At 53.9% G+C, this 21,696-nt stretch overlaps 1 protein-coding gene across 3 annotated transcripts in view; it reads left to right on the top strand.

The window, feature by feature from the left end:
* PCSK6 (proprotein convertase subtilisin/kexin type 6) overlaps positions 1-21,696 on the top strand; it is a 130,380-nt gene that overhangs the window by 16,284 nt on the left and 92,400 nt on the right. For all 3 annotated transcript variants that reach the window (XM_053658979.1, XM_037145910.2, XM_053658980.1), the window contains exon 2: positions 21,127-21,231. In XM_053658979.1, coding sequence (XP_053514954.1) covers positions 21,127-21,231 — 105 coding nt within the window. The remainder of the gene's footprint in view (positions 1-21,126; positions 21,232-21,696) is intronic.

Here is a 21,696-nt window from a genome sequence, read left to right as displayed (position 1 = left end):
TCCCCTCCCTTCTCTAAGGAACGTGGTTTTCTACCTTTCTGTGCTGTCTGGCTGCGCCAGGGACATTGTAAAACCAAACTGATTCCATCTCTTACTAAATAGTCTTTAGACACAAGTGAAATGCTTAGACCACCTTCACGGGGCACCTGTTGGCCGGGGGCGGGACTAACCACCCCACATAACAATAAGCTGTATCTTAGCAGCATCCCTGTTCCAACAAAGCCCATTTTCTTTCTTTCTTTTTTAATCCTCGCTCAAGGATATGTTTATTGATTTTAGAGCGAGGAAGGGAGAGGTAGAGAAACATTGATCAGTTGCCTCCCGTACATGCCCCGACCTGGGATTGAACTTGCAACCCAGCTATGTGCCCTGCCCGGGGATCAAACACAGGACCCTTCCGCTGTACAGGGAGACCCTCCAACCAACGGAGCCACCCGGCCAGGGCAGTTAAGTACATTTTCAAAACCAGGAGAATCTTTCCATTCCCTAGCTTGATTCTCACTGACAAAGAGCCCTGGCCAGGTTTCTGCTTGCTTGAGTCAGGAGTTCAACGAACTGCAGAGAACCCTGTATCTGCAAGGCAGTTTGTTTGTCCTACTCGAAGTTGGTTTTACTTCCCTGCAACCGGTTCCTGTCCCGAGCTGGTCACTCGCTGCATGTTGTACTTGGGCTGTGCCTCCTCCCTGGGTCTGTTTGGCACACTGACCTCCTCGGGGACGTCTTTCAGTGACACTGAGAGATCTTTGTCCCCCAAGGCCGAGGGACTTTGTGTATTTGCTGCTGCTTTTTTCCCTTGGTGCCTGTGTTTTATCTGAACCGCCTGGCCAGGCTGCGTGCATTAGAAGGCAAGTCTCAAGGCAGAGCTGTGTTTCCGCACGTAACCCGGGCACATGACGCGCGGAGACCGGGAGGGTCAGCGGCTGCAGCCGGGAGGGAGGGGCCCTCTCACCAAACCTGCCCAGTCCACTCTAAATGATGGGCCTTCGTCCTGAGGTCTTTTCTGGGAGGTTCGTTAGCTTCGAGCGCAGTTTGACCTCTGCACCAGCCTTTCACAGCAAAAGATGACGCGTTGACGGCTGGGACCAGGCCTCCCTGTGGCTTTCCGGGGGGGAGGGGGGCCCCCCCGAGGCGCTCTGATGAGAGATTCAAACCCACCAGGGCTCCTATGGATCGGAGCACGTCACCTGTCCCCTGCTGGTTTCTCAGCAGTCTGGGGTTCACCTCTGTTTGGCCTTTTTTCCCCCAGAAGATGATGGAGGTTTTGGGGGGGTTTGTTCAGCTGGTTGATTACCACTTTCGGAGTCTCTGAGGTTCATCAATGGGAGAATGAATGAACAGATATGACGTATTCACTCAACGCACGTGTCGTTTATTGGGCACCGAGGAGGAAGAGACACCGGCATGTACAACTGTGTGGCTGAATCTCAGACATTAGTTAATACAGGGTGAGAGGGGCCTTCTAGAACAGAGCTATTCATTTATAGAAAGTTCTGGAACAGGCAAAACCGGCCTGTGGTAGAATAAAAAAAGCTAATCTGTGGGGTGGGGGGTGACAGCGATGCACCTGGGGGAAGTGTCCGGCGTGATGCCTGTGTTCTGAAACTTGGTGGGGGTGTGGTTACGCCGGCGTCTGCGCTCATCCAGACTCAGCAGGTACAGCCCTGACTGGTGGGGCTTGTGGGCTGGGTGCCGTCCTGCAAAGCCAAAGGTTGCTAGTTCGATCCCCAGTCAGGGTGCATGCAGGAGGCAGGCCATCGATGTTTCTGTCTCACACTGATGTTTCTCTCCCCTCTTTCTCCCTTCCCACCCCCGTCTAAACATAAATAAATAGATTTTTTAAAGAAGCCTCTACAGGCGTATAAGTAACATTTCCTCATTTTATCCTATGTAAATTCTCCTTCAGGAGGGGAATTCTATGAGCAAATCTCGAACTCTCCTTTTATAACGATAAAGGGTATGTTGAAGCATCTAGAGGGGAGCACGCTGAGACTGCAGTTGATTTTGGAATGTTCCAGACGTAAGAAGGATTGACAGAGGGACAGAGGGAGGAGAATGTGCGAGGTGGTCAGCAGCAGAGCCGAGGGGCCACGTATGAGAGTGTCCGCCGTCCACGTCTTTCAACTTCACTGTACGTTTGAAGATTTAAAAGCTTCTTAGGGTTGGGGCGGGGCCAGGAGAGACTCGGGGGAACCCCCGCCCCCCGCTGTCCCTGGAGACATAATCGTGCCTGTGTGTCCAGATATGGGGATTTGAAGCCCAGGGATTTAATGGGGCCGGTGATGTCATCAAAGAAGCCCCCCTGGAACCGGGGCTCGGGGGCATGTGCTTTTTATAAGGTGTGTTCTGGGGTCACTCGGCACCTGAGAGGATTAGCCCGGCTCCCCAAGATTTGGCCCCGGGGAGAAACCTACCAGTAAATGTGAGTGTGTGGAGTCCCCCAGCGTCAGAACTGCCGGCCCAGCCCGGCCCACGGAAGCCCAGCACCCGCACCCCTACCGGGGGGCGGGGGTAACAGTCTGGCTCGCCTGCCTGCTAATTACCCTCTGGGTCTTGCTGTGCCTTGGACTCCTAGTTCCAGATTTAAATTTTTGACTTTTTATAGAATTTTCAGCCTCCCTGGCTCTGTGGAACAGGAGCGTGGGACCAGCAACTGGCCTGTCCCGGGTCCTCACAGATGGGCGCCCCGGCCCAGAGGCTGGGAAGTCACAGCATCAGCCTCCGTGAGGAAGAACCTCGCCTCCTGGTAAAGTTAGGGCGAGAAGTGTAGGGGGTAGGGAGAGGGGAGAAGAATGAAAGCATTATTCTACGAAGCTGCTTTTCTTTATAGATTCTCCTAATTCTATTAAAATGAACGCCGGAGGGATCTGAAATTTGGAACGTACTGCAGAATAAAAGTGAAGCTGAAGTAGGGAACGATGGTGAGATGATTGGAGTCAGTGGTGGGGGGGGGGAGATGTGACATTTTTCTGAAAATCATCGTGGGACGCACTGGGTCGGGAAAGCCTGAAAATAAGGGCTTGTTTTAGGAGAGAAACATAAAATATTTCGTAACAAAAAGGGGACAGAGTTACGCTGAGTCAAGGGGGAGGCGAAGCCAGCGATTACGCTAATTGCATTATAGAGACAAATAAATAAAATGTCCTCGCCGGAAAAGGAAATAAAACTAATGAAATGTTTAATGGGCTTTAAGAGGAGTTGGCCAAATAAAACGTGTTAAATAGGATAAAATATGTAAATTGGCATAATTGGCCTGCCGCGTTCTGGCGGTCGGTACAGTGCCTCACTTCCTGAAGGTGAAATTAGGGATTTCTTTTCTTTTTTATTTTTTAAGTAGTTTTTATTGATTATGCTATTACAGTTTTCCCTATTTTTTCCCCTTTCTCCCCACTCTGCCCTCCCCTGCCAGCCCCCAGCGTCCCCCGCTTAGTTCATGTCCATGGGTTATCCATGCAAGTCCTTTGCGTCCTCCGCTTCCTGAACCATTTTTTTTTTAATCTCTCCCCATCTATTTTACGCCTTCTACTTATGGTTCTTCTAAACTAGGGACTTCTGATCCCTGAGGTAACACGGAGATGGGACAAGATACAAGGTAAATAGCCACTTTGTTTAGAAAAGCTGGGCCCAAATGAATGCTCGAAAATGAACGAGTGGATCAATGAATGAGGATTTCTGAAAGAATTTAAAAACACGCTCCCAGGGAAAGCCACAGAATGACCTTTGAAGATGAAAAAGTCTGACGAATTAAGGCAGTGACTGCCAATAACGTAAGCTCACTGTCTCTCAGCTCGTCCTACTGAGGCATCCAAGTCATTAGCACTTCCAACAGTCGAACGCTTGGAATGATAGCAGGCCCAAAGTAGATACCGGGTGCCTATCAGTGCTCACAATATTATTCTCATCATCATGCTGATTATTAGTACCAAACGGGAGGGGAAAACATGTCTTTTCAATGTCAAGCATTGCGGTCAGACTAGGAGAGAGCGCTATTGTTTTTTTTAATGCACCATTTTTAAAGTAGGCGTTCCAAGCTAGAGAGAGGAGTCGTGAAGGAGATTCGAAACCCCTGCTTTCTCTCCACCTTTTGTCTCTTTGGGAAAAAGAGTAGCTGATGTGAAAAGTTTCAGATGGGAGAGGCTGAGCTGGGTGAGAAAGAGGCCACGAGCCCCGGTTTACGAAGCCGGACGTCCACTGCCAAGCCTGGCAATTCACGGGTCAGTCCGGGAACTTCTCCCAGCAGCCCTCGGGACTCGCCGTCCTTAGCCAGACTCATGCCTACCACCACCGAAGCAAAAGAGGACTCTCTTGCTTGGAATTAATTCGTTAAGGATCCTCCCTTAAGGATAAAAGAAAACAAAACTCTGCATTCAGTAAAACTTTGCATTTTGGTTAGCCTACACGGGCCTCTGGGAGCCGAGAGCGATGCTTATAAAGGAATATTCTGTCACCAGAACTCAGCCAAGAGGGGCCTGGGGCAGCTGGGTGCAATGTGCTTTGCCGGTTAATTATAATGGGCAGCATGTCGGCCCTTATTCCCCGAAGAAAACCATGTGCCTGGATGCTGGGTGTTCCCCCTTCCTCTCGCCCCCCCAAACTTTTGTTGGTCTGCACTCACACAGAGCCGCTGACTCTCTTAATTAAATGAGCGAGACTCGGAATGGGTGGGGCTCTCCGGGAACGGCGGGGCAGGAGGTGGGTGGTTTTCTTCTTGTACACACTTCCCAGAATGACCAACGCTCCCCATGGCGCGTGACCCATGTTCTCCCTTTATAGGACCGTTTCGATCGGGTGACTGACGGGCACAGCCAGTGTGGCAGAACACAGACTTCAGAACCCCGAGAGCTGGGTCCTAATCTTGATGCCTTTGTGTTCCAGTTAGTCCACAGCTGGCAGGCCACTTAGTGTCTCTGGGTGTTCGCAGGGCACATTCGTCGGGGAAGTAGGGATGAGATAACCACTCCCTCTAAAGCGCCCCCATCTGGCTGTTGTGTTACAGTGTGGACTTAAACTTCTCAGTAACTTTACCCATGCGGATGGGAGGGGTCTCTGGCTGACAGACACTCCGTGCGGGCCCTCCATGTGGACGCCTGACAATGGTCCACACCCTGACCGCTGGCCCAGGGCCCAGGAGGGTGGGGCGGGTGTCTGTACCCACTGACTACAACCTGCTACAGCCTCCTTCCCTCCTCTCTGGCCAGGCTGGTTCTGAACTGGATTCTGGAGAAGCCGTGGAATGCTGGGCTTTGTCTGCAAATGGATCAACTAGTCGGTGCGGTCTCCCTGCTGGTGGGAGAGGTGACCTCTGAAAGGATCGAATTGCTGCAATTCCATTTTAACCAGGCATCTGAAAGGTCCTCCCCTGAGAGTGTTTCTGTTTTGGCATGGTTTCTGTTTTGGCTGGGGAATACACCCTGTGCCCCCAAATTTCAGAGCTTTGTCAGAGAGCATCCAGAAATGCATTTTCCGTTGCAAAATCAGGAGATGGTGGCTTGAACAAAGTGGGGCTCATCATTCTTGCATAGACGGGCCCTCCAACATGGTGCCTAGTGTACCTTCAGGCCTCATGTCCAAGTTCCAGGCAGGGACACAGAGCTAGGGAGCGAAAGGTAGGAGGAGAGTGGAGGTCTTTCCTTTTGCATTCGGGAAGGGCCACCTTTCCCAGGGTATTATGCTGACTTCCCATAAGGCGGAACTATGTCTGTGGTTATGCTAGCTGCAAGGGAGTCAGAGAAATCGAGACTTTTAGATTCCGTAACCTTCATAGAAGAGGTGGGCAGAGGGGAAAGGGTTGGAAATAGAGGGTCAGATTGGCCACCCACACATCACAGTGACTGCAGTCTGCTTCCACAGTCTGACAGGTGGATCAGGAAGGAGAGTGGGAAGACAAAGTCCTGTGGAATCAGAAGAGAGAAACTGTCTGTTAAAGCTGCTCAGATTAAGCCGCAAGTCACGGTGGGTCAGGCTCTGACCTAGCTGCGGCAGGGAATGCACAGGGCTTGCAGACAGGCCAGCCGGTCTCGGGACTCGCTCTCCAGGAAGGGAGACGCCTGCACCAGTAACCACTTACCAGCAGAATGTGGCGGGTTGTCTGGGAGGGTGACAGTGATATTAGGGGGCGGGGCGCTGGGAGCCGCTTTCACTTTCCAAAGGGATCCAGTGAGGATGGCGGCGATAAAGGTGAGATGGAGATAGGGGGACCATAATGAGGATGAGGATGGTGAGACTGAAGATGACGATGATGATAAGGATGAAGATGATGATGATAAGAAAGATGAGGATGGTGATGGCGACGATGATGATGATGACAATAACATTGACAAACTCGGTGAACTCTTGCTGGACCACAAACTGCGCTAAGTGCCTGATCTCATTCACTCCTTACAGCCGCCCTGTGAAGCGGAGACATCTGCCTGTCCCCCTGGAACAGAGGGGGAAACTGAGGCCCAGAGTGGTTAAGTGACTTATTCCAGATCAGAAATGGTGAAACCAGAGCTGGCTCCACACGCATGTCTCCTCTGTGTTCTTTAAAATGTGCTACTTTATACATATGAAGTATTACTTGTAACATACATGTTATCCATAGTTATAAAAAGCATACTAATGGAACTTGGGGAGCTGCCGCCCAGTCCAGAAACTAGACATGTATCAGTTTTACCTTCTACCTTACCACCATGAAAAGGTAAACTGAAGCTTATTGAAAATATTAAGCATTTGAGCAAAAATCGATTAGCATGGGGCAGCGCCAGACAGGAAGTAGTTAGGAGACCTGCCCAGTAGAGCCAGTCTTTTATAGGGGAGACACAGAGCAAGGCACAGAAGAGACCTGATTGGCTGAGGCTTCAGCAGTTGCCTTATTTGGGGACGTCAGGTTGGCCCTTTGTGATTGGTCAGGCTCAGGTTTTGATTTCCTAACCTTAAGGCATTTATAGGCTTAGGTGTGGGTTGCTTGTGTAGGCTGCTGAGCCTGGGCGCCCCAGTCGCTTAATTACTTTGACACCACCCTACCGCCACCTCTCCAGCCCCACAAAGGAACCACTGTGCCCACGGGGTGTGTGTGGGGACGATACATTGCTCGCTTTTGTCTTTGAGCTCTAGAAAAATGATACACTGTGCCATTGTGTTCTGGGGTTTGCTTCCCCCCCAATTAACATTGTGTTTCTATGGGTCGGCCACATTGTAGCTGCATCCACAGCTTAGCTGTGGTTTGTTTATTTTCACTGCTACATAGTATCCATTGGCCAAGACATCCCAACATATTTATTTATCTGTCCCTTCTCCAGACAGTGACCGCGTGTGATTTAAACTGCTAACATGGCTGCTAAGAACAGCCTGGGATGTAAGGCCTGGTGCACATGTGCTAAAACTCCCCCCTGGGAGGTGGGGTGACTGCGTGTCCTTATCCTGGGCTGCAGCCTTTGTCAATTCCAAGTGTGGGAAGCGATACTTTTCAGTGTGCAAATTATTTAACTTGCATAGTTGTCTGATTCAACTGGTAGTGAACGTTTACATCATGATATGCATCAGTCTCTTCTCTTTTCTAGTAACCATTTTATTAAAATACAATTCACAGAGCAGATGGTGTGTCCATTTGAAGGGTACAATCCAGTGTTTTGTAACGCGTTCATGGAGTTGAATAACCATCACTATAATCAATTTCAGAGCATCTCATCACCCCAGACAGAAACCCTGTACCCGTTTGAGGTCACCCCCATTCTGCCCCAGGCCACCACTAACCTACTTCCTGTCTCTACAGACCTCTTTGGGACAACGCCTATAATAAAGTCACACACAGCGTGTGGCCTTTTTGGGACTGGCTTCTTCCACCTAGCGTGCTTTCAAGGTTTCCCCTTTTTGTCACACGTATCAGGAATTCACTCTGCATTCCCAAATACCGTGCGCAGAACCCCGCCTGCAGAACTGTGGGTTGCCGACAGCCAGGAGCGCAGAAGAATTCTGCAGGGAAGATTACCTGGCCGTGTAGGGGAGTCGAATGACTCAGAAGGCAATGTGGTTTATCCTCCAAGTCGGGCGGATGTGGAGGAATTCAGTGGAAACTGTAGCGATACACCCACAGCCGCCGGCCTGAGCCTGGAGTCAGGGCAGAACGAGGCCGGAGGTGAGGTGCTTTGTGATCAGGCCCGTCTCCGAGAATCCGAGCGACCACTTGACCGAGTCTGTGTCTGTGGGTGTCCCTGGGGAGAAATAGAACGGAAATCTTTGAAAGGAACTGATCTCCTGAGAACTGGGCGGCCTTGGGCAAAACAGACTCTGGGATGCTGGGATCGGTGCCCCAAAAAGGAGAGGTCGAGGGGGTACGCCGTAGGGAATTCAGAGTAGAACATGGTCCCCAGAGGTGGGAGACGGTCTGAAGATGGCTGAACACCACCCGGAGCCTTGCTCACAGCTGCGCCCAGGCCCCGCAGGGGCCCAGCTCGCAGGGTGGCCCAGGCTCAGAGGACAGCCCAGGAAGTACCTTTACTGTGCCTTCGAACTTGGGATCCTTATCAGCATTCCACCCTTAGGGGACTTTGGCTAGGAATTCCAATTCCTAGCTTCTCTTGAAAAACCAGAAAAACTGGCACCTTCCCTACAGGTAGGACAAAGGGGAAAGGGGCCACAGAGCCGCTGGTGTCCTGCTGGGCTTGCGACAGACAGTCCCTTTGCCTCAGCCTGCCCCCACCCGCCCAGCAACATCTGGGAGTAAGAGGGTGAAGGTGGGGGGGTGTGGCATGACATTGCCACTTATTGTCTGGGATGGGACACGCAGCAGCCCTGTCACGGGTGGAGCCAGTGAGCCCCGGGAGAATGGGCGTATCGCCGTGGCGTTGCAAGCTCAAGAATCGCTGACCCAATTCCTCTCTCGAGGGGACACGCTGTTTTGTACCTGTGAGTGAGAGGGCTGGAAGCCCCCCACCCCAGCTCCGGTCAGCTGCATTTCTCCGGACCAAAGCGCGTCTCTCTCACTCGGGGGCCGACTTGTCTTTTCCCGACTTGCGAACGTGAGCGACGCCATCAGGCGTGAATTCGTTTTCACGGAATCGGAAGTCGAGGGCTTCGAAAAATGTTTTGGCCCGGGATCAATTGTCTGCCGCAGGCTCGTTTTAGGAGTGGATAAAAATGAAAGGGGCGAGAGAAGTCAGTGAGTCTCAGGGCCCTGGAGACACAAAGGGGGCGGTCAGGGAGGACGGAGCCTGTGTGCCCGGGCGGGCGGCGGGGGCGGGAAGGGCTGCCCACCCGGAGGCCTGCGTGTTCCCGAGGGTCCACAGCAGAGGACGGCTCCCGCTCCCACACCCCCTGCCCCCGGGCACAGGCCTGGCTGGCAAGGTGACCCTGTTCCCTCTGACCTTTCCAACTCTGTCCAGGTGGAATAATTTTCCCCACAGAGACCACCGATAAAGAACTACACTTTTTAAAAGTTGAAAGTAAAGGACAAAGGAGTCTTGTTCTCTGGAGCTGCGCTGGGCCTAATTGCAGTTCATTTTTTAAAAATTTAAGATGTTATTTATTTGTTTGTAGACAGAGGGGAAGGGAAGGAGAAAGAGAGGGAGAGAAACATCCATGTGTGGTTGCCTCTCGAGTGCCCCCTACTGGGGACCAGGCCCACAACCCAGGCACTTGCCCTGACTGGGAATCGAACCTGCAACCCTTTGGTCCGTAGGCTTGTGCTCAGTGAACTCACTGAGCCACACCAGCCAGGGTACAATTCTTCATTTCACCCAAAAGCAAGATGCATATCAATTCTTGAAGAAACAATATATATATATTTTTAAAACCTACCTGAAAATAAACAGATCACCACCCTGGACCAGACCCCATACAGGCCTCCCCAGGTGTCTTGCATCATTTATCGTCCCAGCAACCACTGGGCAGGGGGTGCTTTCATCCCCACTGAGTGGGAAGGAAAATAGAGGCCTCGAGATTTTAAGGAAGTTGCCTGGAGATTTTTCAGTTAAACGGGGGAGCTGGAATTTGGATCCGGCAGTCTGGCTCCGAGGCCCAAGACTGTGCTTGGAGTGCCCGCCGAGTGTCCCCCCAGGGCCATGCCTGGGGTCCTTCTGTCGCCACCTCCCCCAGCTCCCGTGCCCTTCCTCTCTCTGACGGGCCCCGTCTTCCCTTGGAAGCCTGGCAGGGAACGTGCTCTGTCCAGACTGGCACCCCAGTCCCTTAGAGCGTGGCTCTCCGTCATGTTGGGAAGCTTTCCCGTACATTGTGGCTTCTAGTTTGCCATCGGCTCACCAGCTGGGCACAAGGCCTTCCTTTGGGGCTCCCCGCCCCCGCTCTGTGCATCTCACTGCTAAGAGTCTCCCCACCCTCCCCCGGAGGCAGGTGCCGGGCCTGCGTGAGCCTGGCTGCACGCCCCCCACACCGACCACCGTGCCTGGCTCAGAAAGCTGCTCAGATCCGAGTGGGTACTGCTAGCATTGAACACGCCAGAAAGTGACTGCAGGAGAACCGGGCCCCGTGGGTGGGCATCCCCGTGGCCCCCCCGTGCACGGGAGGCTGGCGTAGCCTCAAGTCAGGGAATCCCGGGCAGAGGGGAGAGGGCAGAGAATGAGACCATGTTTTCTCCGGCTTCTCTTTCAAACAATTACTTCTCGCCGACAAACGACTGCCTCTGAAGTGTTGCTTTGAATGTGAAGTTTCTGTTGAAGTGTTTTATGGCCAAACATTCCACACACCCTGATGTTAGCACGAAAGAGTTGGAGAAAAACGGTTGCAGCTTCTCCCCCCAGACAGTAGACAGGCCGGGGAGGGGGCCGAGACGGGTGCCCACCCCCCACCCCCCTGGGCCCCCCGGCTCCTTCACACAGCAAGCAGCAGCCTGCACAGAGAGTGTCAGATGCCGCCGGCGTAGGGCGGCGAACAGGACAACCGTGGCACAAAACCCTGTTTTTCCCTTCCAGACCCAGATGTGCTTTGCGGCCGGGAAAGGGTGTCCCTCCAGCTGCATTCTGGTGAAGTCATAGCAGCCGCCTCATCAGCGGCTTCTTCATTTTTCATAACTAGCTTGGGGTTGAGTCACAGAAGCCAGATGCCAGCGTGCATGTCCCTTTCCGTCCGTGTGTCATCGGCGTTATTCGGTGGGGGCACTGAGGCGGGAGGGCTGGTGTTTTCCGTAGCGTCAGAAAATGCGGGCTGTCTGTCCCAGTCGGGCGAGCCCCCGGGGGGCCAGCCCAGGCGGCTGGTCGGGGTGGGGGGACAGCCCCGTCCAAGGCTCTGTCACTGGATGGGCGTCGGGGTGAAAGGCAGCCGGGATGGGGGCGTCAGGTGAACTCGGGCCATTTTTAAGGGGACAGTCATATCCTCCTGGGTGTCCTTTTTCTCTGTGAGGGAAACCACATCACAGAGAAGGGCACAGGAGCGGGACAAGGTGCCTGGAGCCAGGAGCCCGTGGTAATTACAGCCGGGCAGCATGGCTCGAGCTGGTTCCCGTCTTCTCCTCCTCCGGGCTCCGGCCTCCCAAAGCCACCGCCCCCGGAGCTGAGGACCCCACACCCCGGCTGACACCGGGGAGACGAGTCAGTCTGGGGAAAGGTGGCAAGAGAGAGAGAATGTGGAGGAGACAGACTTTGTATTTCTTGTGGCAAAATACACCGAACCACATTGACCGTCCTAACTGTGTTTTCGGTATATATCTCAGTGACAGTCAACACCTTCACGCTGTTGGGAAACAGCCACCGTCGCCTCCACAAAGTCCCCGTCTCCCCACACCAACGCTCTGAACCTGCCTCTGCCCCCACCCCGACCGCCCCACCTCTGTCTCCGTGAACGTGGCCACTACAGCGACCTCAGCACTAGTCCTGTGCTGAGTGGCTCTTTCACGCAGCGCAAGGTCCTCAAGGTTCAACCACTCGCAGCCCGTGTCAGAATTCCCTTCCCTTTTAAGGCTGAATGATAGTTGATTGTATGAATGGACCTCGTGTGCCTATCCATTCATCCACTGACGGGCCTTGGGTTTGCTTCCACGGTTTGGCCCTTGTGGATAACGGTGCCGTGAACATTGGGTGTGCAAAGATCTGGGTGAGTCTCTGCTCTGATTTCTTTTGGGTATAAAAGCTATTTATTTTTTGAAAGGGAAAATTTTGAAGATTAATTTCTAAAGCACATTTTAATTTCCCTTGGGAGAGCGGCTTTGAAGTCAGAACCTTTTAGATATTAAAGTTTGCACTTTAAACATTTTGTTTTCCGGGACAATAATCCCTTTCATGTTTTTCAGACCTTGTAGCCTCCAGACCTTCCTCAGTCAAGCAGCCCCGAACTGCAGTCCAGTCCGTCCTTCCTTCCTTCTTTCCTTTCTCTTTTAAACATTTTACTTATTTTTAGAGAGAGGGGAAGGGAGGGAGACAGAGAGGGAGAGAAACATCAACGTGTGGTTGCCTCTCTGGTGCCCCCTACTGGGGACCTGGCTTGCAAGCTGAGGCATGTGCCCTGACTGGGAATCAAACCAGGCACCTTTTGGTTCCGAGGCCGGTGCTCAATCCACTGAGCCACACCAGCCAGGGCCTTGGAAGGGGCCGGCAGGAACAAAGTGCCCCCTGCGCCCCGACCTGGTTTCCTGGGTGCTCAGTTCTTGGATCCACAGTGTAACTGCCCTGCCCCGGTATGCTGTGCCCAGCCCTTGGTGCCCAAGGTCACGGTCATGCTTCACTCCATGCACAAACTGACATGCTCGTTGCTCAGAGCAGATCTTTTAGGCGTGCCCTAACGCAGTCTTCCCGTCTTCCAGGTGAGGCTTTCTGAGAAGAAGGCTGGCCCCCCACAGGCATGTTTTGGGCAGGCCCCACACTGGGGTGAACGTGTTCAAATTAGTCGCCATTACTGAAAGCTTGGCACCGCTCATGTGGAATTGGCGTGCCGGCTTCTCTAGAAGAGTCCGGAGACCTGCAGGACTCCCCATTGCGGGGTGCCTGCCGGGGCCCTGTCAACACTGGGAGGTATCTTTTGCAGCTGGAGATCAAACATATCACAGAGCAATTAATTAGCAGGCAGCGGGGTCACATGGTGTGAACCCATTCCCGTTATCCAATCCGCTGCTTGCTGGGGAGGGTGTAGTCCAGGGGCGGGGCCTTTGGCCCGAGTCGTCTGCCCTCGAAATGCACCCCTGGGGCTTTCTGTCTCTTTTACGAAGACCTCACGGGTCCTGCTTATGTGACAGGGAGGGATGGCACCGTGACTCAGAACCAGCGTGCAGCTCCAGTATTTCTGAGGTGGAGTTAGGAGGTGTTCCCAGAGAGGTGGGGGGGGGGGTTTGGTCTCGGTTCTAGACCACACACGTTTAAGCTTTATTTGGGAAATGTAGTGGTGAGGATTCTGGTTACTTCCTTGTGTAATAATTAGGACATTCTTTTTCTTAGAAATGTTTGAGCCCTGGCCAGTGTGGCTCCCTTGGTTGGAGTATTGTCCTGTAAACCAAAAGGTCACGTGTTCAGTTCCTGGTCAGGGCATGTGTCTGGGTGGTGGGTTCGGTCCGGGGAGGGCGGGGGTGCAGGAGAGGCAACCGATCAAGGTTCCTCTTTGATGTTTCTCTCTCTCTCTCCCCCTCCCTCCTTTCCCCTCTCTCTAAAATCAATAAGGATAAAAAAAATAAAATCAAATAAGCGAACTCCTAAAATCCACGATGAACAAAATATCAGAAATTTAACTAAAGTCAGGTTCCGATATGGCTTTGACAAGCACTGTCTTCCAGTCCCATTTCACCCCCCCACCCCGGTCTGGAGCAGGTCCCCACCGTCCTGCTGACTTTGGTGACCTCGGCACCTGACAGGATGGGCCAGTCGTTTTGCGACACGGCTGTCCGTGCGGGCGTGTCCGCTCTTTGCAGGGATGCAGTCCAGGCTCTGCACAGATGTGACAGGACTCTCTCGGGAGTGGCGTAGAGCTGTGACTGCATCTGACCGTGTGGCCCACGCTTTGTGTCCCTGTGGCTGGTGACATTCCTGCCGATCCCTTGACTAAGGACTTTTTTTGGCCCGGATTCGCACCGTAAAGCTGCTTTTTTGCCCCTTTATAATTAGTAAGTATTTTGTGGAGAGGTACTTTGAAACTGTGTCAAAATAGCTTATTCCTATGAAACTTGGAATTTATTATTGATTATATCTATACGGACTCATGGCTTCCTATTTCATTCGTGGATTATAAGCTCCTCGAGCGACTCTGTGTTTTGATGAGCGACTTGTCCCCAGTTTGGCCGGTGGGTGGGTGCCCTTCAGGCCGCCGCCTGCGTCCTGCGTTTCAAGAATTTTTGAGCTGTTTCCTGCTCTCTGCCCAAACGTGGAATCGAGGTCTCCCTGGCAGGAGTCTGCCCTAACCCAGAGGTCAGCCCTTTCCCCCAGGAGCCCCGGGTCCTTTCAGGGACCCATGGTATTCAGGAGCCACGCCCTGGACTCTGGGTGGGCTGGCTGCTGTCGGGGTGTCCCTGCCCACAGGCCTGCCCAGTGGGGGGCTGTCTGTCTGGGTACACACACATTTTTTTCTCTACCTGTATTGGAAACTGAATTCACGAGGAAATCTAATTCCAGTCCAGCGCCACAGGGTTCTTCCTAAACGTTCCCCCTTCCACGGCCGCTTTCTTGTCCGACGGTGAGAAATCAGACTCCCTTTGCCCTGATGTATCAGATGATGTCACCGCGTGTGATCAGTCCCCCTGTGGGGGGCCAGTCTGCCGCGTGGCCTGTCTGTGCCTCCCCATGTGGACACCCTCCCGGCCCTGCCTGGGTGCTGACACCCAGAGGGGGCCGCCCTCACGCAGGACCCCATCCCAGCAGAGACACCCCCAGCTGCTCTCGGTCACCCCAGATCTCCATTTTGCTCCCCGTCCCACGATCGTGAAGCCAGGCTCTGCCCCATGCGGTGGCTTTTGTACTGATTTTTTTCCACAAGGAGTCTTTACTCTTCAATCACAGTGAAACAAAAATGAATACAAAATGGCCCTGGCTGGTGTGGCTCAGTGGATTGAGCACGAGCCTGCGAACCAAAGGATCGCAGTTCAATTCCCAGGCAGGGCACATGTCTGGGTTGCAGGCCAGTTCCCAGCAGGGGACACACGAGAGGCAACCACACATTGATATTTCTCTCCTTCTCTCCTTCCCTTCCCCTCTAAAGACAAATAAATAAAAAATCTTTAAAAAAATGAATACAAAACGGATTGGGTTTAGAAACCTGGTAAAGTGACTGAATCCAGACAGCAGAGAGGAACTTTTAACCAGTAAATGATTTAAAACAAGGATCTTCCAAGTAAAGATTGTAGACTTTTCTATAGGACTCTCTGTGGACGTGACAAGTATAGGTCCAGGCCAGGCGGGTAAATTAGATGTCCCCATCAGAAGCCAGACCATTCGGCTTCTGGGAAGAGAAAATGAAGTTTACTAAGTAAAAAAATTAAAGGGTTTTTTTTTTTTTTTTCAGGAATCTGTAGGACTTGGAGCAGCTTAATTGCATGCTTTGGGTGAATACGTGTTGAGGAAAGAAAATTTAGGAGACTAGGAAATTGTGCAATAATCTTAACTCGGGTCAGGATTATAATTATTGCAATAACAGAATGTTGTTATGTGTAGATGTGACCAAAATGGGAAGCAGGGTTTAAATTTTTTTTTTAATGCTTTAAAAAAATAACGACAAGCTGTCCATTCTCTCTCTCTCTCTGGACTTTCTTAATTATAAATACTGAGTAACCCAGGGCTGGTTAAATATAGGCTCAGTGGCCGTCCACCATATATTTATAACTTTCTTCAGGCGGAAGTCACCAGAGCAAGACAGAATTAATTTGGCATGTAGGTTTTTTATAGGCTCTAATTAGTTGTGTTTTTCTTAAGCAGACCCACTGGGATCAATAACGTTATATAACTGAACTCTGACGCCTGTGACATTTGCTCAGAGACTTGTCCCCAAAAGCTGTGGCCCCTCAGACCGAAAGGTGTGGAGGCTGCCGGCAGACAGCGGTCAAAACGTGTTTCTGATGCTGGCAGGCTGGCGGGGGGGGGGGGGGTGTGAGAAAGCGGAGGGTTTTTTGCAGTCAGATGCCTCATCTGCGGCCCATTCATTTCTGAGACCTTGAACTATGACCGTTGGAGCTGCGCGTGTCAGCTACTCCCCCGAGGCAGGGTTCACTGTGCTGGCCCCGGAGGTAGGGGTGGAGCTATTGTGGGCTGTCTCAAGTGTGTGCTGAGCCCCCCGCCCCGCCCCCCGCAGTCCAGCTTGCTGACTCCGCTCCGGGGCTTACAGACTCACAGCTGCCTCTGAGGTCCAGACCCTCCGGGGGGGGGGGGGGGTGTTGAGTGGGCCAGGGTGGGGCGAGGACCCTTGCAGCGATCGCGTGTCCTTTGGGGTGGGTTCGGCCTGCTCACCGGTGACTTTGCTACAGATCGAACGTGATCAATGAATTGGGGCTTTCCTCCCCCGTTCTCTGGGATCTGCAGGAAAAAAACACCATGTCATCTGTTTTTTTTCCCTCAGGAAGGCAGGGGTGTGACCCCTCCAACCTCACACCTGACCTGCATAAGCGGAGGGGTGGTTTGAAGCCGACTACACTCATATTTGCTGGAAAAAGAAACCCGACACGACCAGGCAGATTCTTCCCGTAAACTCCCCAGCCCAAGCTTCTCCCCGCCACACTTGGCTTTGGCCTCTTCCCAGTTGGGTGTTGCAGTGTTTTTATACTCGACCCCACCTGGGACCCCGGAGAGACTTCCTCACCAAGGCCTATTGGCTGCCATGAATGAAGGGTTCTGGGCCCTTTGGATGGAGCGTGGAAGCCGTGAGCTGTCATTGCCACGTGTGGGCAGAACTGAGCTTGGGAAGTCCAGGAGGGCTTCCTGGAGGCAGTGACGGCCAAGATGATGGTTTACAATGAGGTGGGAGGTTGTCTTGTTAGTGGGAGGGGGCCGACACGAGCAACCTCGGGGGTGTGGGTCCCTCACACACGGCAGCGTCCTTGGAGAACAGAGACGATGCAGATGGAACCGGGCCTGGCTGTGGGGACCTCTGAGTGTGCTGTTGAGGCATGCAGCTGGGCTGGGCAGGGCCGTGTGGTGGTGCAGAAGGGACTAGGAGGCCAGCGAAGGTCCCCCCATGATGTAAGCATGGCGATGGGGCTGCCTGCACTGGGCGGGGGCGATGGGGTGCAGCCAGCTTTGGAGACCATGCAAGAGGTCACTTCCAGAGGGTCTGGTGGTGCTGGACACACACGATGCAGTGGTGCTGTTCACCAAGATGAGAGACTCCTCGGGAGGAAGGACAGACTGGGGAGGAGGTGAGGGCAGCAAAGTGATGTCGACCCAGGGGTGGTGAGGTCACATGGGGACATGCCCACGGGATGCTATTGCCCCCCCCCCAGGTCCTCTCCAGGAATAAGGAGGCAAAGGCAGGGTATGGCCCGGCCCCGAAGGCCTCAGCAGTGTGTGTGGGACTCATTCCCAGAGAAGCTGGTGATGCTGGGAGCCTGAAAGGCAAGTGCAGATCGGCCGGGCAGGAGGGGGGGGCAGCCTTCTGGCAAGGGCCTGCCCCCTCGGGGTCTGACATGATCTTGGGGACAGCTCAGCGTCTCCGGGGTAGAGGTTTCCAGAAGCCACAGGCCCAGCAGCAGCCCAGCTCTCTGGAGCCGGCAGGACGAGGAGGCAGCCAGGGCCTCAGACCGAGGGGGCAGGGGCAGCCCAGCCCCCACAGGGTTTGCCGAGGCTGTTGGGCGGTTCTGACCAAGGTGGTGAGCCTCAGACCCAGAGGTTCCCACCCGGGAGTGCCCCCCGGATGGGAGAGAAAGCCAGAGACTTGCCTGGGTGCCTGGCAGAGCCGCTTAATTGTGAGTCTGTCTCTCTCTCTCTCTCACACACACACACAGCTGTATGCAGACACACATCCATGCACTCGCATCTGAACCCAGACATACACACGCTAGGGCACCCACACACATGTAAATACACACACCTATCCATCCAGGCCTACACTGGCAGACACAGCGGCACAGGTTAGTGGCTGGGACGCAGTAAATGTCCCTCATGGTTTCTGCTCTGGAACGAAGGCGAGCGTGCACCTGCCGAGACCCGTGGCCGTGCGGGCAGCACCTGCCCCTGAGCTCGGGGAACCAGAGGAGCGGGAGCCCCCACGGCCACGAGCCCCGTGGGTGAGTCAGAGAGGCAGGTGCGATGGGTAAGAATGGGAGCGCTGGCCCGGACCCGCCCGGCTCAGGGGGTTGGGCGGAGTCCTGCAGAGTGAAAGGCTGCCTGTTCGATTTCCAGTCAGGGCACGTGCCTGGGTGGTGGGTTCAGTCCCCGGTTGGGGCGTGTGTGAGAGGCAACCGATCTGTTCCCCTCTGACATCGATGTGTCTCTCCCTCCCTTCCCCCTCTCTAAAAATAAATAACGTAAATAAATGCAGTAATCTCCAAGTTCAAATCCAGGCTGTGCCACTGACGATAAAGGAGGTCTTGGACAAGTGACTTAACCACCTGTGCCTCAGTTTCCCCATCTTGCGAGATGAGGCTAACCCTGACATCGACCTCGTAAGGTCATGGTGAGATGGGACCTCTTAGCCTGCTGCCTGGGACAGGGTGTGTAGCTCCCCTTCTCGGGACCGGGAGCGCCCCGTGGAAGTCGGGGACCTCGGTGGCTGGGACACAGGGGAGGGGGCGGGTACGGGGCAGGGCTCTTTCCTGACAATCTCTACCCTTTTGTACCATCCATACAGGGCGGGGCAAAAGTAGGTTTGCAGTAGCTGGTATGGAAAAACACTACAATAACTGAGAAATTATAATACGACAGTCAACTCCGTTTCGCTTTCAACTCTAAACGTACTTTCGCCCCGCCCCCTACGCTGCCCTGTGCGGCTGTTCCCGAGGTAGTTAGCGAACCCCTCCCAGCGCTCACCACCGTGGGTTCTCGCACGTCTTTCCTTCCAACGCGCGGGCAGAGAATACTTAGCCAGGCTTCTCACGGTGTTTTAGTGGCCTTGCCGGTTTCATGCACCTGTCGGTGGAGAGTAGAGACAGGAGCCTCACAGCTTCAGCCGACCGCTCCCTCTCTCGGATGGCGTGCCGAGAGATGGGCTCTAACTCCGAAAATGCCACGGGTGAGAAAGAGGAAAAAGCACTTGTGCAGTTGTGTGTGGTGACTCAGTAAGACCACCTCTCCGACCAGGGGTCAGCTTCGCTGATGAACCGCAGCCTGAGGTTCCGGAAGGCTGCAGAGCTTCGCAGGACGGGGGGTGAGGGGAGAGCATGTCTGACCTTGTCAAGGACAGGAAGGACGAGGGGGTGGCCAGGGCCCTCAGACCGCAGGGTCTCGTTGAAGTCACCGCTCCTGAGTGCGTAAAGGCAGGCTGCTCGGATACTGGCGTGAGCGGTGGCGGGCAGAGCCCGTGGACGATGACCACAGTGATGACCACAGCGATGCCCTGAGGGCTGGCCTGAGTGCTGCCCAGGCTCTGGACGACGGGCAGCAGCCCCAGATGGCCAGGACCGGGAGCAACCTTGCCATCAATGCAGATGTCAAATCGGGACACGAATATTTCCTCACTTAGAAGGGTGCCTTGAAGTTAAAAAGTCCCGACTCTGCCCGCACTTTCCTGTCTAGTCCTATGATGCCAGCTCTCGTCCGTGTGACCTAGAAGTGTACCAAAAACACAGCGATAATCCCCAATCCGACTTTGTGCACCTGCATGTCATTCGGTGTCCGAGGCTGCCTGTGGGCAGGATGAGGAAGTTGCTGGTTTGGAATCGGGAGCTCGGAGTATAACGTTGGGCATGACCTCCTCCCTGGGCCTCAGTCTTCCCATCTGTAAGTGGGGCCACCTCTGTTGTTCTCTCCCAACCTCCAATCTGTGAGTCAGGGCCAGAGGGCAGTCATGAGTGACCCCACCCAAGAGCGAGCACCCCCCCAACCTGCCATCTTGCCCTGTTACCTCAGGAAGGCACTTGGAGATCTTGAGGCTGGTGGGCCCTCTCTGGGCACACCTGCTTTATCTTCCTGTGGAAAGAGGCGCAAAGGGCCGCCCAGAGCAGCCCCGTCCCCCCAGGTCTCTGTCGGGCCCGGTCGGATCTAGTGGGGTCTGGTCATAGCGGACAGAATGGCTGTGAGTGAGTGAGGGCAGCAAAGTGTGTGCTGAGTTATTTAGACTTGGCTTCTCCTCGTGTCCGAGGGGCCAGTCGAGATTGGGCAGGTGAAACATTCTCACCCTAGAGGGCACGCCCACTGGTCATGAAGGGGCTGGCCAGGGTTCGAGCCTGACTCATCGGACTCAAAACCCAGGCCCGCGATCGCCGCGTAGACCTGCTCTGCAAGACAGCTCGCCCCGAATTCACCCTCTGGTCAGAAGGTGGAAAAAAACATTAGGAGGGTTGAAGCCGAAAAGGCCCACTTGAAAGTCTGGGTACCATTTGGTCCCTCTGCATTTGCAAAGCCCTGCGTGCTGGGACAGTGACCCACTGGCTACTTTTGACCACCTGTGACTGAGCAAGAAATGGCTCACATCTGACCTGAGGGCAAGTCGCAGGGACCGGGAGGGGTCCCCCAACCGGGAGGCCCCCGTGACTTCCCTATGAGTCAGTCATCCAGCCCTCACGCCGCCCCGGGTCCGAGAAAGGCCGGACCCCTGGGGGTTTGACTGTTCTCGTCTGACCTCTGCACGGTTCCCGAGCAGATGGCTCCGCATGTTTTCTTTGGCTTCCGCCTCGCCCTGGCCCGAGAGTGTTCATTCTTAGATATTCCAGTCCCCCCCGCCCCGTGGGGCGGAGAGGACAGGGGTTTGTTTACAAGTGAATATTCTGGTGTAGACCTGACATGACTCCGACTGAGCTCCTTGAAGGCTGCTTGACCCGAAATGAACACTCCTTCCTGCCTGAAAAATCTGGCCACGCCGGTGCTGACGGGAAGCTTTGGTCAAGCGTGTGATTCACTGGCCTGCCTAATGTTGTTTACCCCAAAAAGGAGTATGTAAATCCACCTGCAAGTTCATAAACACAGGGCAGAGGCCGGAGGTAGCACGGGGCGGGGGAGGGGGGCGTGCTGGACGGGGGTGCTTTCTCTGGCAGCAGAACGGCCCCCTCGGAGAAGGTTCCAGAAGGTGGCCGTGGGATGGAGGGTTTTTGCAGCTGTTTGCGGGACCGCACTAACAAACGACATCCTGCCTCTTGTCTTGCAGATCGGAAGCCTGGAAAATTACTATCATTTTTATCACAGCAAGACCTTTAAAAGATCGACCTTGAGCAGCAGAGGGCCCCACACCTTCCTCAGAATGGACCCCCAGGTACAGCCCGCTCCCGGTGCAGGACGAGTCCCGAGGGTGTTGCCGGCGCTTCCCTTTGGGTCTGTGGCTCTGAGAAAGGCTGGGTGCGGGTTGTCCCGCGATTCCAGGCAGCTGTTGGTTTTCTGGTTTTCGCACGAGGAGACCGATGTGTAGCTGCGTTTCAGACCATCCGAGTGTTCCAATGTGTGCGGCCCTCGTAGGACTGGAGAATTTAAATTCTCGATTTTAGGTTGAGGCAACAGTCGAGTGAATAGAGGTTGGTTGATATTTTAAATGTTTGAAAGTCAACAGCATACCCATGAGTCACGAGAGATAAGTATGGGACTCTTCACCCACCAAGGCAGGAAGATTAGGCAATTCAAGCACGGGTTTTAATAACAAATTAGAGATTGGGCAGATGGATGTTTTTGTGGTTGTGAGGATGGATATTTAAACATTTAAAGGAATTTTAAAATTTGGGCAGTA

This window comes from Artibeus jamaicensis, unplaced genomic scaffold, assembly GCF_021234435.1.
Source record: "Artibeus jamaicensis isolate MK-2021 breed Jamaican fruit bat unplaced genomic scaffold, CSHL_Jam_final scaffold_612, whole genome shotgun sequence".
Classification (NCBI taxonomy): domain Eukaryota; kingdom Metazoa; phylum Chordata; class Mammalia; order Chiroptera; family Phyllostomidae; genus Artibeus; species Artibeus jamaicensis.
Note: the sequence above shows the minus strand (reverse complement) of the source record. Positions and strands in the feature narration are given on the sequence as shown.